Source organism: Drosophila nasuta, chromosome 3 (genome assembly GCF_023558535.2).
Source record: "Drosophila nasuta strain 15112-1781.00 chromosome 3, ASM2355853v1, whole genome shotgun sequence".
Lineage (NCBI taxonomy): Eukaryota > Metazoa > Arthropoda > Insecta > Diptera > Drosophilidae > Drosophila > Drosophila nasuta.
The window spans coordinates 45,158,340-45,175,328 of record NC_083457.1 but is presented as its reverse complement, the minus strand read 5'-3'; the positions used below and the strand labels follow the sequence as shown (position 1 = coordinate 45,175,328).

Sequence of the window (16,989 nt, the reverse complement as noted above, 5' to 3'; positions counted from 1 at the left end):
TCTTAAGCTTCCCCTCATATTATCGTAGAAATAAAGTAATTTAAATCAATATACTTAAGTTATAAACAAAACTCACACAAGGAAGGGAGTTTTGAGAATAACATAAAACAATCAGATGTGTAATTGTCAGGTTTTTATATTTTTTATCTCAGTTTTATTTCACAACTTGTTCTTTTTCTCATCGTTCTTTACATAGTGATCGCACTTTCGTCTCGTGCTCGACCGATACACCTATCGATCGGGCTTCTAACTCGATAGATATTTAATCGATTAATTCTTAATGTTACAATATTTACATTCGGCCGACCTGACTACAGATCGACCACGATCTACATACAAAGGGCAATTGTATCATTAACATCAGTGATCCAAGGCTTAAGGCGAGCAGGCTCTAAAATGCCTCTAAAGGGCAATTGAGTTAACTGACAGTCATCAATATCAACTACTTCATGTCTGGGAACTAATAAGTCCGTCTCAAATCATTAACGCACTTGTCCGCTGCTAGGTGTCCTAATATTTCGTGCGATTTCCTAATAATCTGCTCTTCCATGCAAATGGGTACATACAAACAATAAGAATCATTTCTATTCTTTCTGCATACTAGTCCATCTCTCAACTCAAAGCTACGCAAGGTTCCATTCTCTAGTTTCTGTCTCAATCGAACTATTTCCTTATCCCTCATTTGTTCCGTTTGTAAAATCAAGTCTACATCCTCAGGTGTTGCCCCCACTACTCCAACTAAAGGTATTGATTTCAAAAACGCGTCCTCACGAAACTCATATTTATCAACCTTGTCATCTCCCCAGGCCCTTTTACCACCGTCCATGTCATCCCTATTCACATCCTCGCAATTAACTCCACCGTTATTTAAAGAATCTTCACTAAGGTTCTCTTCCATTATAACTCGTAGTCTCTCTAAAGGATCTTCACAAAAGCTATCTAACAACGCACTATCCCCTGGTGTGTCTCTACGGATTTCTAAAAGGCTTTCTATAAGGTTGTCACTACTGATTCCCACAAGGTTGTCTCTACGGTTCTTAACTAAGTTTTCTCTATGGTTCTCTCTACGGTTCTCTATGCGTTCTTCCTCAAAGTTTTCTAACAAGTCATCGTCTTAGGCTGCTCCTCTCCTTTCGACGGCTGGACGGGCACCTTCTTTATTTTGTCATAAATCGTAATTTTTGTGCGCAGCTCATCCAACGATTCGCAATAAGCCATTGCAGACGCAGCTCCCGAATTGTCTCCTAGGCCTTCAACGACGAATCGAATTATATCCTCCGTTGCCACCTCGACTTGTTGCAAATGTTGAATTTCTGCCTCTACGTTCGCCGCCACTTGATCACGATGCTGCATGTTCACGACCGCAATGTTCGAAACTTCCAAAACCTCGCCAGACGCCGCCACACTGCCGCCATTTCTCAGAACACTATCGCTGTCTCTCTCACTCTCATGTCCAATAGGGGCAATTTCACCACCACCGACGCCAACGTTATTATCCGGACTTGAGAATGCCGCTTCTACAGGCGAGCCGTTGCTCAGCTCCCGCTCCTCCAGATGCAGCTTCTCCACTTTTCCTTCCTCCATATTTGCCATCCCAACTCTCGCAGCCGCCCGCAATTGATAAATGGTAGCGTCTTCCTCGAAACGCACGTGTTTTCTCTCCAAAATCGCAACTAGGTCAGGTCTTGATTTTCTCAATATATCTTTATATCGCATCACACGGAGTTTCTCGTTTTTCGGGCCTTTATCCCACACCTGATATGTAATTGTCAGGTTTTTATATTTTTTATCTCAGTTTTATTTCACAACTTGTTCTTTTTCTCATCGTTCTTTACATAGTGATCGCACTTTCGTCTCGTGCTCGACCGATACACCTATCGATCGGGCTTCTAACTCGATAGATATTTAATCGATTAATTCTTAATGTTACAATATTTACAGATGAAAAATATCTTTTGCTGCATACGATATATCATTGAAGCATATGTGTACGATAGATCGTTCTATCACGATCTATCATCAAGTATCAAAGCGCATTGTATATAGCGCCCAAAAACGATTTACGGGTTGCTTGCGAATTAACTTCGTTGGCGACATTGTTTTTAGATTGTAAAATAAATATAGCAAAGTAAATAAAGAACACGATAATTTACTAGAGCATAAGTCACCAAAGTTTGTATATAAAGTTAAAATAAAATACTATTTCAAATAATAACGAAAAGAAAGTGTTATTAGAATTTTAAATTGTGGTAAAAATATGAAGTTGGCGTAGGAATATTATGGTTCAATGATCTTTTGTAAGAAAAAAGGTACAAAAAATCTGAATTGAAAAGAAACAATTTATAGTATAGATTTTTGCATTACTTTTGATATGTATAACTTTAAAATCTGTTTGATTATTATGAATTTAACTTTCAACTTGTACAGTTCGCTCCATATATTCGTATTCTAAATTTCCAATATTTCAAGACTGGAAAGAAATATAATACATAATACTTTATCAATATAGTTCTTTCCGCTTAGTCACAAGTCTTGCTCATTTTGTGTTTGTATAATTTTATTGCATTAAAACAATTCGTAATTTCTATAAGTTATCAACATTGCGCCTAATGTTTGCGCTTCTTTCCCTTCCCGCCGCCAGCTCCTCTGCCTCCTCCGCCACCCTTGCCAAACTTTTTGCTAGTGTAATTTTTGCTGTTCGAGCGTCGCTTCTCCTCCCACTTGAGCTGCTTATCGGAGGATTTATCCTTGTTGAAGACGGCATTGCTGGTGCCTTGGCCCTTCGTCTTGGCCGTCTCCTCCAGGAGGTTAGAGAAATCATCAGCTGCCGCAAAGAGCGAGCTCATATCTGCAATTAGTCATGATTAATATAAATGAAACTAAATTAAGAATATCACCCATACGCACCGTTGCTCTGTTTCAGTTTCTGCGCAAAGCCGCGCTCATTGAGAACAGCATCCTTGCGAGATTTCTTCGACTTGGGCGGCGCATCATCATCCTCTTCATCAGGACTTTCGGGCGCCTCACTTGAGTCGCTATCGCCTTCATTCAAATCAATGGATCCCGCATCATCATCATCATCGTCGTCATCTTCACCGTCATCCAAAGGTTCCAGATCAATGGAACCCGTCTCATCGTCAGACTGATCTTCGCCGCCAGACATTTCCGCCTCGTCTTCCTCATCATCATCCTCATCCATATCCCCAGCATCATCTGCCCAATCATCTTCAACGTCATCATCCATGTCATCCTCTGACTGCTTCCTTTTCTGCTTCTTCTTGGACTTGTCCGCTTGCAGTTCGCCGCCTAATTCCTGCAGATAATTCAACTCATCGTCATCCTCTGCATCGTCGCCGTCTTGCTTTCCCTTCTTGCCAAAGAAATTGTCCAAGTAACTCTCAAACTCATCATCATTCACTTCGCCCTCCTTCAAGTCATCATCATCGGCCGCCTCGTCTGCCTCTTCCGTCTCCTCCAGCTTGGGATGCTTCTTGCTCTGCTCCACAAGCTCTGCCTGCTTGCGCTTCTGCTCCAAATAGTTGAAGATGAACAACTCATCCTCGGTGCAGTTGAGCTTGGTCAGCGAACGCACAGGTTTGCCACGTGCCCCAAAGGATGTGTAGCGTTTGTGGGCGGCACTGGCGGCGCCTTCAGCCACCGGTTGATGCTCCAGTTTCTTAGGATTCTTGAATGCGAAGCGCTCCAGGAAATGGGGCAAGCCAAAGTCACGCAGTGGATCGCCATAGTAATCAATGCGTTTCTCTAAAGAGGGAAAGAAATGATGGTTAAGTGGTGACTACAACGAAGTTTTCTTTGGTTACCTAGAAGTATCTGCTCGGCAAAGACCTGCACGGTGGGATGATAATGCTGTCGCAGCAGCAGCAGCTCATTTCGCAAAGCGTATCCGGCTCCAGCAAAGGCGGGCACACGATGATACGGATCGTATTTGCAGGCATCGATGTTGCGTACCTTGGCATCTGCTTGATTTGCCGCCAGACTGGCATGATGCCATGAACTGGGCTTCTTCTCCGCTGCCTCCTCCTTTTTCTCCTTCTGCTCGCCCTCCTCGTCCTCTTCCTTGACATCCTTGTACACCTCCTCGCCATCGCCATCGCTGCCAAACTTGTCCAGTTCCGCAGCAGCTGCCACGGGCAGCACTTGTTGTGCATCCTCCGCCTGCTGCTCATCGCCCAGTCCACCGTGCAACTCCTTGCGCATGCGCAACAGCTTGTGCAGCACAATCAAGCAACCGGCGGCCATGTGAGGTGGCGCATAGAGCGCAATCTGCAGCAGACGCTTCACAAACGCCTGCGCACGTGCCACATGCTGATCAATGTGCACCGCACGGTGCACAATGTGCAGCAATTGACTCGCTGTCTTGGTGCCAATGTTGATCAGATTCAGATCGAGCAACTTGATGTACAAAGCATTATAGAAACGATCCGATTTCTCCGTCTTTACAGTGATCAGCTGCAGCAGCAATCCCAGGGTTTGCACTGAGACGCGAATATCCGCCAAATGCACCAGTCGATAGATGGTATCCTGCATCTCCTTGGTCAGCAACTCGGTGCTACCCTTGGCAGGTTGGGCTTCGGTGATGGCTTTCTGCAGGCAGCGCAGAATCGCTTGCATGGTGCGATTGTTGACGGCGCCCTTTTGCACCAGCACCTTGAACAGCGCAAAGCAAATGTTCACGAGCTTGGTGCAGACTTCGGGACGACCCGAGGGCGCAATGCTCGAGAGGAAGCACAGAGCAAAGTGCTGGGCACGCTCCGAGATGTTGTTACGGAAGAGCAGCTTCTCTGCCTCGGCCACAATGACGCCGCACATGTTGGGATGACGTTGTGCCACCTCGCTCAGATGATGGAGTGCCTTGGACGCAATCTTGGCAATGGGATCGCCCAGCTTATTGATTAGCATGGTGAGCAACATTTGCTCCTTCTCCGGCGCATAAGCGAGAAGTTTAGCCGAAGCCACAATGGAAGCGGTTTTGTTGTGCTCTTGACCAGTTTGTAGTCCCTGCATCAGATTCTTAAGGTACTCATGGTATTGATCCTTCAGTTCGTTCTCAAAGTACCAGTAGGCGTAGATGCGACGTGTCTGATCCTTGTGCAAATCCTCTTTCTTCACCTTCTTCCAGTCGGCGCCACGTGTGTGGATCGAAAACAATTTGCGCTGTGGCGGCAACAAAACTTGTTGCCACAGATCCGTTAGCACGGAGATGACATCGTTGCTGCTCTTGTTGGAGATCTTGCAGAAGCCAATGAGCGTCGTCAGTGCCTCCAAATTGCCCAGCGGATTACTGGTGACAAGCAGAGCGCCAGCATTAGCGCGATCCTTGGCTGTGCCCTTGTGCAGCGCTGTTTGCAACCAGCGGGCATCACTGGGATTACCTAGAGGATTGAAAAATCAAACTTAGAGTGAATGCGGTAAAGATTTTATGTTGCTGCTGAACTCACGTTTGTAATATGTGCTCTTCTCCGATTCGTAGGCATTCTTGCAGAGATTAAACAGCTCCAGCTGCTCGTTCTCCTTCATGTCCAGCAGCTCGTCACTGCAAGGATAGTCCGGGTGCTATAAAAAGATTTAATATGTAAATTCATAAGACGTTTGAGATTAAGCTCTAGTAGTAATCCTCTCTAGAAACTCACCACATGATACCATTTCTTCTGCGCATCGTCTTCGTCTGTGTGCGCCTGATACTTGTTGCGCTTCTTGGTCTTCTCCCTCTCCTCCTCCTCTGCATCGCTGTCAGTAGCATCCGCTGCTTCCTCTTGCTGCTGCTCCCCACCATCGTCATCAAACTTGATGCGCTGCGGTTTCTTCACGTTGCCCGCAGCATCGAGCACCAATTTATCGTGCTTCCCACTTGGTACCGCTGCCTGTGGCACCTCTTGCACTTCATTGTCGGCATCGTCGAATTTAATCTTTTGTGCCTTCTTGACATGTCCATTTGATTTCGCAGGTGCATTATCATTTCTTGGCCGCTTTGGAAATTCATTTTTTTTGTTGTGCTTCGCTTTGATGGGTTTTGTTTGTGCTTCACCATCATCGTTGAACACAATCTTTTTATTTTTCAATGGACCGTTGATTTGCACACCTGTAGCCACTGCTGCCGGCATGATTTTAGTTAATTGCAAACAGATTTAACATTAAAATATTGGAGTAACAAATTCAAAAGTCGCTGCACGTGTGTTCAGTTCGAATTAACATTTACCTCGAATCGGCGACACAGTTTGTTGAACGCAATGTGGAGCAAAATATACCGAAAGCGTGCTATCGTTGTGGTGTCCATCACTAAATTTATTGTTATGGTATTATTACAATAACGGTATATTTTGAATCTTAGCTGAAATCAACTTTATAATTTCTCTATATTTACAATCCAACTTTTTATAAATTTCGGGTTTTAAATTATATTTCTAACTTTAATTTATGTTTTTATTACTACTCCACCATTAGAGCAGTATATTTTAGAACTAAAAATGGGATTTTCGGTAATTGAAGCAACGGTTACACAGTGCTGCCTTTATTCGTATTTGTGCAACAACAACAAACGCTAGCGGTAGTGCGACGCACGGTATTTTCGCCAAGGCAATTTAATTTTATTAAACGCTCGCTGGTGCTTCGTTTTATTCGTGAGCTTGCTGGTCAACAAACAAGCTTGAACGTGACTCGACTTTAAGCTTCATAATATAAAGAGCACCTTTGTGCAACTACAACAACAACAAGTGAAGCTTCGTTTCGTGCATTCGCCCCTCAATTTTTAGTTGCTTGTCTTTCGTGCGCGCATTTCCAAGAAAAACGTTAATTTTGTAGTTGTTTAATTTATGCGAAATTACACAAAATAGATGTGAGAAGGAATATGTAACAAAATAAAAACGCTCGCACGCACACACTCTCAACAGCAACAGCACAATTACAACGAAAAAGGGGCAAAGCCGTGGAAAATTTGTGCAAAAAACTGTGACGACAGCAGCAAATAGCAATTTCAACGTAGGGAAAGAGCATTATTGAGTGAGTGTGTGTTCGAGTGTGTCTGAGTGTGTGTGTGGGGGCTAAATTAATATTAAGCGGTTGCCTCCTGCACCTCGGCCATTATGACAGTGATGATGGCCAATTTCCATGAAGCAGCAGCAGCTCAGCAATGTTGGCAAATCATCCAAAGCCAGCTGCTCTTTCAGCGAGTGTAAACAAAGCAGCACACATACACGCGTACTCACGCACACAAACGCAAACGCAGCGAGACAGCGACGACGTCGTCGTCCTTCACCTTGCGTCGCTGCCACCGCAGTCGCCACCTTCAGCTGCTGTCCCACGAAGTGTGCACACATATTGAGTTTCATTTGCCATCTTCTTGCAACCTGTTCACAAAAAGACAGGAAGTTTCGCAAAGTGCAGCCAGCAGCAGCAGCAACAACAACAACAATACAACGGCAACGGAAGCGTCAACGCTTCGCTGCTTCTGTGACTTCTGCAGCTGTTCCCAAAATCTACGTCTGCAGCTGTTCCCAAATCTACCAAAATATATTCGACGTCTGCAGTTGTTCTCAATAAAATACTAATACACGGGTAAGTGTCCTCTGGGAATAGCCGCAACTGTGCGCATTTTGCTTAAGTCTATTGTTCTCACAAATGTCGCAAACTTTGTCATCAGGGTGGTTTTGATCAAATTCTGATTAGTTTCAAGTTGCCAAGCATTTATCTGCCCCTCTATCTCTCTTTTGCGCTTTGAGGTATATTGTGGTCCAGTATCCGCTTTGCCATACAAAATTGTTTCCGGCTGAGTAATTGCTCGCCAAGTGCTTTGTCCGTAAAGCATTTAACTTTATTAGTCGAAGCTTTCAGCAAAAGCTGCTCATTGTCATTAATATTGACTCAAGCTTTAAAAATACGCATCAGATCTCCTCTCTCTTTTACACACCTTGCACATGGCTTATCTCAGTAGAATTTTTAGCACGCGCCAAGAATCGTTGCACTGTGACGTCACACGAGTGTGCAGCTGCAGTTGCGCTCTCTGACATTCTTTAAGTCTCTCTCATTACACACACACCGGCACAAAACATGCATAGCCGCCTCTGCGTGGCCCACTTGCATGCGAGCAGCGCAGTCAGCGTCGGCGATGTCACTGTGTTTCCAAGCTGACGTAATGTGGCTGATAATCATAAAGCAGCGACGCAACCGCAATTTTAATTCGTCGTTTAATTTGTTTTATGGCATACGGCACTTTCGCTAATGAAGTACCTCAATGATAAATACATACAATGTGTGTGTTGTGTCCACTTCTTGAGTTCAAGTTCACCGCGGCTTATCGCAAAACAAACACTAACAAAACGAAGAAGACGCAGGCGGCGACAGCGACTGCGGCAGAGAAGTGTAGCAACAAGTTCGTTAACCAGTCGAACCCACCCAAAGCAAAACCCCCTTTGAAGATGTTCGAACTGAGTAAGCAGACAATGAATAGTTTTTTAGTTTTTAGTTGGAAACCAAGCAAAACTGAAACAAAAACGAAAAAATGGTAACACAAACGACGTGACCGGCATGCAAATACCATTTCTCAAATTGTTGCGAGCGGAGCGTGAGCGTGGGAAGCCCCCTCCAGCAACAGTAAACAGCCAAAAGACAAACACAGACAAATATGGCGAGCATTCCCAACTGCGAAATCTCTGAAAACAAATCATTGATACTATCACAATAGCGCAATAGTGAAATATTATGACATACAAATTAGAAAAAGACTCTAATTTGAATTTTTATAATTCAACTGTTTTTAAAGTAATATGTTCGAAATTAGCTAGTTTTTAAGTTTATATTTTAATAATTCATCTTTTTAGTTATAAATCGACATTCTTCAAAGCGTTAACATTTATCGATAAATCATGATAGTACTTTACTCTGCAATTGTACAAAGCATTGAATTCAACATTTTTTAATGCAATATATTCAGGAATTTGTATTTTTATTATTACTCTGAATCATACCTGAACATTTGTTCACAATCAAGGTATTGATCATTTGCAATTTGTTTATTTTTCTCGTATTTTAAAAATAATTCTCTGAATTTTGTAAACAAATAAGCACCTTTACTGAAAAATGAAAGCTCAAGTGTGTTTATTGTATATAGAGATTGACAAAAATGAACTCCATAAGAGTAGTTATCTTAAAAAATTCGATACTATTAAATACGCCATTCAAAACGCACTCGTTACTATCGTGATAGCTGAAAGTTGTGATAGTTGATCAAACGAAACTATCGATCAAAGCTATCATCTCTAGCAAAAAGCGAGGTTAAAACGTAATAGTCCTGCGTCTCTTGTGAAATAGAATCTGATTAATTGTAGTTTTACGATGTCAGATTACGGCGGATTAGATCTTCTCATTGAGCAACTGCAATGTTGTGAAATCATTCCCGAGTATGAAGTGCGCTTCCTGTGCGGCAAGGCACGTTCGTTGCTCATCGAGGAATCGAACATGCAACGCATCGACCCTCCGGTGACTGTTTGCGGCGACATTCACGGCCAGTTTTATGACCTGATGGAGCTGTTTAAGATTGGCGGCCAAGTGCCCGACAAGAACTATCTCTTTTTTGGGCGACTTGGTGGATCGTGGCTTCTACAGCGTGGAAACCTTTCTGCTGCTGATCGCTCTCAAGGTACGTTATCCGGATCGCATTTGGTTGATACGCGGCAATCACGAGTCGCGTCAAGTGACTCGGACCTATGGCTTCTACGATGAGTGTTTTTCGAAATATGGGAATGGCAATGTCTGGAGATATTGCATGGACATTGCCGACTACTTCAGTCTATCGGCCATTATCGATAACGAGGTATTTTGTGTACACGGCGGTCTATCGCCCTCAATCAATAGTTTGGACGAAATCAGAACAATTGATCGCAAACAGGAGGTGCCCCATTTTGGTCCCATGTGTGATCTGCTATGGAGTGATCCCGAGGATCAGATTGGCTGGAAGGTTTCGCCTCGTGGTGCTGGCTTTCTCTTTGGCAGTGATGTTGTCGACAAGTTCAATTACACCAACAACATTAACATCATCTGCCGTGCCCATCAACTGGTCATGGAGGGCTACAAGTTTCATTTTAATCGACAACTGTTGACAGTTTGGTCGGCACCTAACTATTGTTATCGCTGTGGCAATGTGGCAGCTATTCTCGCTCTCAACGAGAACTTGCAACGTGATTTTGTCATCTTTGATTCGCCCGAAATGAAGGAATTTACATTAAGCAAAAAAACCGCCGCCCAAATATTTTCTATAATGAGGAGAAATGACACCTTAAGAAGGAATTTAAATGGCAGTCTCTTAACTTAATCTTAAGTCTTCAATAACACAACTGTGTACCGAAATTCACTTCAGATTATGCATTAGGAAATAATCAGGGAATTCCGATAGAATTTTTCCCTTACTTGCTTTAACAAATATCTATTACATATCTGTCTTCAACTGCCTCTTATCGTTATGCAGTCAGAATACTTGTTATATCGCAGTTCTATTGTTGTATTACTAATTATTATAAATGTGACGTTGACAAATATATATGCTGATGTCATACGCGATAAAGCAATGTTCACCAACAACTGAACTATAATACTTACATTTTAATAACTGTCAATATGAAAGCAACTGCTGAAAGTCAATCAAACATAATGTATTAAGTAAATTTAGTATTTAAGAAAGCTAAGCTGAATATGGCGATTTATTATTAAGTTTAACAATTAATGAAATATTAATATGATAATGTAGTTGTAAGAAACTGCTGAATGTCAATAAAATATGTTTTAAGTAAATTTAGTATTTAAGAAAGCTCAGCTGAATATGACGATTTATTGTGAAGTTTAACAATTAATAAAATTGAATTATTGCATAACGATTTAATGATGCTGGAAAGGGGAAATATTAAAATTAAAATCATGAACGCTTTTCAGTCGCTGTAATTATGGCTTTAATAGCTGGCTACAAAGTAAACTCGCTTTTATGCAGCCGTTGAACACTTTTGTCTGAAACGGTTATCGATGCACAGTTAATCGGTAATTGTTTATGCATCTTAGCAATAGTAAATAGTATGACTCAAGTCTAAAGATCAAGAATTTTTCTGTGCTCTCTTGTTTTCTTCTTTAAACTGAAGTTATGAAAACAGTCTTTGCTAAACTGGGAAATTGGAGTTGTTGCACAAGTAATTCTAATGTGATTTGCTTAATTATCGATAGTAATGTGGACATAAATCGTATTGTAATTTCTTGAACTATAATTCACTAACAACTATATAAAGATCACATATGTATGTCTTGTTGATAAATGACGATCTTGTGTTTGGTGTATTGTTACTGGGTAATGATGCAAAACGTACTGAAAACATACTATCGATAGTAATAAGAAAATATATCGATATCATGGTCAACACTTAGTGGTACCTATGGAAATAACTTATGATAGCTCTCAAGTGTTTTAATGCATTTCACGGTAAGGGAGAAATTTATCGATTTACGATTTCTTAAGATATTTAATTTCTCCGTAGAAAATAGGAGTTAAGATAACATAAGATCTTGTCTCTTTACCTATGATCCATAAATGTTGTTATGATAAAAAATGTAAACTTCAGCTAGCTTTTTTAGTTCGACACAAATATACATGACAATCAATTATATTTAGTTACACACGTTATCAATTAAATATAGTTTAATCTTATCGATAGGGCTTCACATTCTAAACTCCAGAGGTGACAACGATCAATGACTAACACAATTTGCAATTCCACAACCAAATGAATAAACTCTTTTGCTTTCACTTGCAGTTGGTAAACGCATAGACAAGAGATGGGTTCACCAGCTGGCGGGGATGGAGGTCAGAGCGAGACCGCCTGGCTGGAGGATTTGCTGCGCGAGGTGCAGTTGGAGCAGTTCCTCGAGCGCATTCGCGACGATCTCCAAGTGACGCGACTTGCGCACTTTGACTACGTGCTGCCCGATGACCTGGAACGCTGTGGATTGGGCAAGCCGGCGATACGTCGCCTCATGGAGGCGGTGCGCAAGAAGAAGGCGCATCAATGGCGAAAGAATATACTCTCCAAGCTAATTGGTGGCGGCAAGCAGCCCTCATCGAAGAAGCAATCCCAGCAGCAACAGCAGCAGCAACAAACACAGCCGGGAGCACTCACTTGCCTCATCCACGAGAAGGACATCACGCTGGGTCTCAAGCTGGGCGATGGCTCCTTTGGCGTGGTGCGTCGCGGCGAATGGAGCGCCTCGCCGGCGGGCAAAGTGTTGCCCGTGGCTGTCAAGGTGCTCAAGTCGGATAATCTCACGCAACCCGGGATCATTGATGACTTCTTTCGCGAGGTTCAGGCCATGCACGCTCTGGATCATTCGAATCTGGTGCGTCTCTATGGCGTTGTGCTGTCGCAGCCCATGATGATGATCACCGAGCTGGCGGAGCGAGGCTCCTTGTTGGATACACTCCGCAAACAGTGTCGCCACACCTCGCTCACCCACATATGGAACTGGTCCGTGCAGATCGTCACCGGCATGGCGTACCTCGAACAGAAGCGTTTCCTTCATCGTGATCTTGCGTGTCGCAATGTTCTGCTGACGGCGGCCAATAAGATTAAGATTGGTGACTTTGGTTTGATGCGTGCTCTGCCCCAGGAGGATGATTGCTATGTCATGTCCGAGCACAAGAAAGTTCCATTCCCTTGGTGTGCACCCGAATCGCTGCGTTTTCGTCAATTCTCACACGCCTCGGACACTTGGATGTTTGGCGTCACGCTCTGGGAGATGTTTAGCTTCGGCGAGGATCCCTGGGTGGGTTTGAATGGATCGCAGATCTTGCGCAAGATTGATCGCGAGGGCGAGCGTCTGCATCAACCAGACGCCTGTCCACCTGATGTCTACGCCATGATGCTGCAGTGCTGGGACAAAACGCCGGCCGAGCGACCCACTATGGCAGCTCTCAAGTGAGTTACAATCCTTTATTGTTATGTCTGTCTTTCTGTCCGTCCATCTGTTTGATGTAAACGTTCTCTGGAACTATAAGAGCTAGAACTATTAAATTTGGCAACAACATTCTTGTATATTTTACGTAGTTCTATCTGGTTTTAAGATTGCGCCACGCCCACGTCCACACATTTTAGCATAAAGAATATTAATAAAATATATACTGAAAGTTGAGTTAGAATTCGAACGACACAACTCATTAAAATAATAGAAAATGCATTTAAAATGGGGAGTTTCCCTCATGGGTGTAGCATAAATACCTACTTTACAACAACTTAGAAGAATAAAATTTATATATTTTTTTAAATATATTGTCAACTTAATAAGTACTTGCAATGTTACAATCTCCAATTATTTTTGCAACAAACATTAAACTTCAATTCTATATTTCCCTAAATGGAGCTACAGTACTGTGGTTTAAAACTACAGTGGTATTTTAAGTTTCTAACTTTAATTGCAATCTATGACTAAAGCATTTTTATTAGTGAAACATACTTAAAGAAAAGTAATAGAAATTAAATTTAAATTTAGGAATGTATTAAGCGATTTTTTATGATACATTGTAACCGAAATGTGGGTTTCGCATCCAAGGAAAGTTTGCTCACTTGAATGCTGACTTTTTATTTATTTAAATTGTTCTGTTATCTTAATTATCTCAGTGAAGCATACTCAATTATTATAACTTTGTGGCGGCAGAAAATGTGCAGGCATCTCCGACCCCATAAAGTATATATATTCTTGATTAGCATCAACAGTCGAGACGATATAGCCATGTCCGTCCGTCTGTCTGTCTTTCCGTCCTAGAAACTATAAGAGATGCAGGTAAAGTTTGTTTCAAGTTTTTGCCACGCCTATTTCTATCTTCGAATATCGAATAACAAGCGTAATTTTAAAGCTAGAGTTCCGATTATCGGTACATACGATAATAACTATAGTATTAATGATTTGGCTACGATAAAAATAGTCCAAGTTATTAAAGAAATACTTTTGTTTAGTATTTTTAAAACCTTATTCAAAATGCTTAGCGAGTATCTCACAGTCGAGCACACACGAATGTAGCTTTCTCACTTATTTGTTTACTGCAATTGCTAATGCTTCTCTCATCTTTACAGGGAATACTTGGCGAGCATGTCGCCTCCCGTGCTGCGTGCCTCACGTAGCTACCACGATGCCAAGGGACTCCAGATCGAGGCGGGCGATACGATTGCCATCATCGATGGCCGCTCCGAGCTGAAGCTGATCAAGGGACAGAATCAACGCACCTACGACATTGGCGTCTTCCCACGAGGTCTCCTCGAGCAGCGTCGTCTCAACGATGTGCCACTGCGCAGCAACGGAGCACAGTTTGGCTTCTGCTGGGGCGGAGCAGGAGGCGCCACAGCGGCGTTGGCCAATGGCGATGAGAGGCAGCGGAAATGCGTGAGCTTGTCGGCGTCCAAGACGGCGGCGCATGCCAAGGAATCGAAGAACAATTCGAGCAAACAGTTTGCCTACAACAAGCTGGTGAATGAGGCCGCTGGACTGCAGCGTCGCAATGCGGTGAAGCAGCGCGTGGCATCGGGAGCAACTGGTCCACAGCGTCCGCCGCCACCGCAACAGCAACAACAGGAGGGCATACTCATTGACATCTCGCCGGAGCTGCGTCCCATGGCGATGGCAACAACAGCTGGCGACAGTTCGTCGCTGCAGCTGGACAGTTCCTTCTGTCTGCTGGATGCACCCATCGATGTGCCCACGGATGTGGGAGCTGGCGGAGTGACTTATGCGTCCTCGGGTCCGAATACGCCAACCTATTTCAATGAGCAGCCGCAGTTTGACTTTGTGCGTCAGGAGGAGACGTCGCCCGCTCGTCTGCAGCCGCCGCCGTATCAAATGCCGCCCACCTACTCCAACACGATGGAGTTTGCCCAGAAGCGGGAGCCTAATCGAGATCCCTTCGACACCAGTCACATGGAATCGCCATCGAATGCGCTGATGCTCTATTCGAATACGTTGGCAGCGGGCAACGAAGCAGCTGCTGCTCCGCCTGCTCCTGCTCCGCTCTACAGCAGTCCGTCGGTGCGCAAAAGTCTCTTTGGTAACGCCAACAAGGAGAATATTCCCGCCTTGGAGTCCGCTGCCATGCAGTTTAATCTCAGCAATCTCTCGCTGGAGGCAACGCAGCCAACTATGGAACAGCATTCGCAATCACAGCCACAGTCGGACAGCATGCTGCTGGACAAATCGTTCATAGCCGAGCTGGAGAAGGACATGTACAGCGGCAGCAGCAGCAGCAAGGCGCAGCAGGATTATCAACGCAACACGTCCGGCATGTATGCCAACAAGGAGATTGTCTACAAGCAGAATCTGACGCCACTGAAGAATGCCGATGGCCAGTCGAATCACTCGAGTCCGCTCTCAAATGCCAGCGAAGTGTCGCCCACGCCCAAGCAGAACAATGTGGAGCAATCTGGCGTGGCGTCCACACAATCGCTGGTGAATCGCATTTGGTATGAACGTGTGGCAGCGCCTTCCGAGTACTATGCCCAACCGCCGCAGGAGACGGCTGCCAACGAGCAGATCTATCAAAATCATCAGCAGCAAGCGTTGCCAGCGGCGGAGACACATCACTCCTTTGTGGCCATCTCGAATCGTGTGGTCGCATCGCCTCCCAGTAACAACAGTGTCTACGCCTCCGCTGCCTCGATCTATGGTAGCGTGGAACGCTATGATGCAGTGGCCGCCAGCACAGCGGGTTCCACCTACTATGGCCAGGTGCCCAATGGCAATGGTGCCATCTACGACGAAGTCACGCTCGACGATTACTTGCGGCCACATCGTCCAGCTCCGTTGGCACCGCCGCCGCTTTCGGCACAGCAAATCCAGCGGCGACTGGACAAGATGCGTCAGCAGCAACAACAGCAGCTGGAGGGCGCCCATCAGCTGTATGCTCCGGTGCCTGCGGATGCGCAGCGGGAGCAGGAGAAGCTGCAGCAGCTGTTGCAGGAACTGGGCAGCTCTGCCGTCGAGCAGGATGTGCGCAATGCTTTGCGTGCCGCGAGTGGCGATGTGCAGCTGGCCTTGCGGCACTACAAGATCGATCAGTTGAGTCGTCTGGGCGTCGCTGGACGAGCACAATGCGAACAGGCGCTGCAGCAATGTGGTTGGAGTCTTGATGTCGCCGCTGAGCTGCTGCTGCAGTCGACAGTGGGCTAGGTTTTAAGTTTTGCATGCCAGGAGTATTGTATTGACCTTTTAGTCTTGTAATTTTATTTCACTTAAGTCGCGATATATCTCGAATTATTTTCGCAAAATACTCGGCAAACATATGCTTGAATTTCAGTAAACAATTAACGACTGTATACAAACAAACACACACACACACACAAGAAACACTCACATATATAACATATATATATAGATGTATATCTTTTATATATGTTTCCTTGTTTTAGTTTAAGAGCAACGATTTGAAATGAATTTTTGTAATTGTTATTGCATTGCATACTGGAAACTAGTTGGAATGCAAGTGAAATGATTTGCACGCTATTTTACACAAAACAAAAAAGTCTCGACGGCTACGGCTGCTCTAAAATGCCTGCGAAAGGGCTACATTTTAGTTAGTTATTAAATCAATAAATTATATGGTAATTGTTACAAAAATTCGCATTGAGCTTTTTATTTGAAATGCAACAGCTCGATTTATTTTGCACACATTTATCGGCGAGTCTCGCGCTGCAGCCCTAACGATTTTTATCGTTACTAATCGTTGTTTGGTATTTTAACCAACACTGACTGGCTTTTTCACAATCGCAGTGCGGTCACACTGGATTGCTTTGCTGCAGTTTGAAACGAATCGCCGAAGGTAAAACGACGCATGGTCCGCGTTGAATTTGTTTTCGCACGAACAAAAAAAACAACAATTAATTGTGGTCGTGTGTGTGTGTATGAGTGCAAATGTCGCCTAAATTATGACGCATACTAAGTGCAAGCCGCATATCATTGCGA

General features: G+C 43.9%; 3 protein-coding genes across 4 annotated transcripts; 2 read left to right on the top strand and 1 right to left on the bottom strand.

Annotated features, from left to right (window-relative positions):
- Nucleotides 1-2,544: 2,544 nt before the first annotated feature.
- On the bottom strand, nt 2,545-6,222 carry LOC132788356 (uncharacterized protein F23B12.7). Its single transcript, XM_060795717.1, has 5 exons — nt 5,652-6,222; nt 5,460-5,574; nt 3,822-5,393; nt 2,908-3,762; nt 2,545-2,848 (listed from the first exon to the last, which is right to left on the bottom strand). Exons 1-5 carry the CDS (start codon nt 6,120-6,122, stop codon nt 2,607-2,609), a joined length of 3,255 nt encoding a protein of 1,084 aa, XP_060651700.1. The 5' UTR covers nt 6,123-6,222; the 3' UTR covers nt 2,545-2,606.
- A 308-nt stretch (nt 6,223-6,530) lies between these two features.
- On the top strand, nt 6,531-16,645 carry LOC132788357 (activated Cdc42 kinase Ack). 2 transcript variants are annotated; one of them, XM_060795718.1, is made up of 3 exons: nt 6,531-7,572; nt 11,805-12,962; nt 14,115-16,645. In XM_060795718.1, the coding sequence occupies exons 2-3, from the start codon at nt 11,827-11,829 to the stop codon at nt 16,195-16,197; spliced, it is 3,219 nt and encodes a 1,072-aa protein (XP_060651701.1). In that variant the 5' UTR covers nt 6,531-7,572; nt 11,805-11,826; the 3' UTR covers nt 16,198-16,645. The 2 variants fall into 2 exon arrangements, with proteins under 2 accessions (XP_060651701.1, XP_060651702.1); XM_060795719.1 differs by lacking the exon at nt 6,531-7,572 and adding an exon at nt 11,618-11,729.
- Nucleotides 9,186-10,937, top strand: LOC132790389 (serine/threonine-protein phosphatase 4 catalytic subunit-like). Its single transcript, XM_060798888.1, is given in 3 exon segments — nt 9,186-9,582; nt 9,584-10,236; nt 10,238-10,937. Coding segments are annotated over 3 exon segments (921 nt in total). The 5' UTR covers nt 9,186-9,348; the 3' UTR covers nt 10,272-10,937.
- Nucleotides 16,646-16,989: the final 344 nt, after the last annotated feature.

Coding starts and splice junctions, on each gene's coding strand:
- LOC132788357 (XM_060795718.1), top strand. CDS start 11,827: ATGGGTTCACCAGCTGGCGGGGATGGAGGTCAGAGCGAGACCGCCTGG. Junction 12,963..14,114: donor CCCACTATGGCAGCTCTCAA/GTGAGTTACAAT, acceptor TCATCTTTACAG/GGAATACTTGGCGAGCATGT.
- LOC132788356 (XM_060795717.1), bottom strand. CDS start 6,122: ATGCCGGCAGCAGTGGCTACAGGTGTGCAAATCAACGGTCCATTGAAA. Junction 5,575..5,651: donor AGAAGAAATGGTATCATGTG/GTGAGTTTCTAG, acceptor ATCTTTTTATAG/CACCCGGACTATCCTTGCAG. Junction 3,763..3,821: donor TGCCGAGCAGATACTTCTAG/GTAACCAAAGAA, acceptor TTCCCTCTTTAG/AGAAACGCATTGATTACTAT.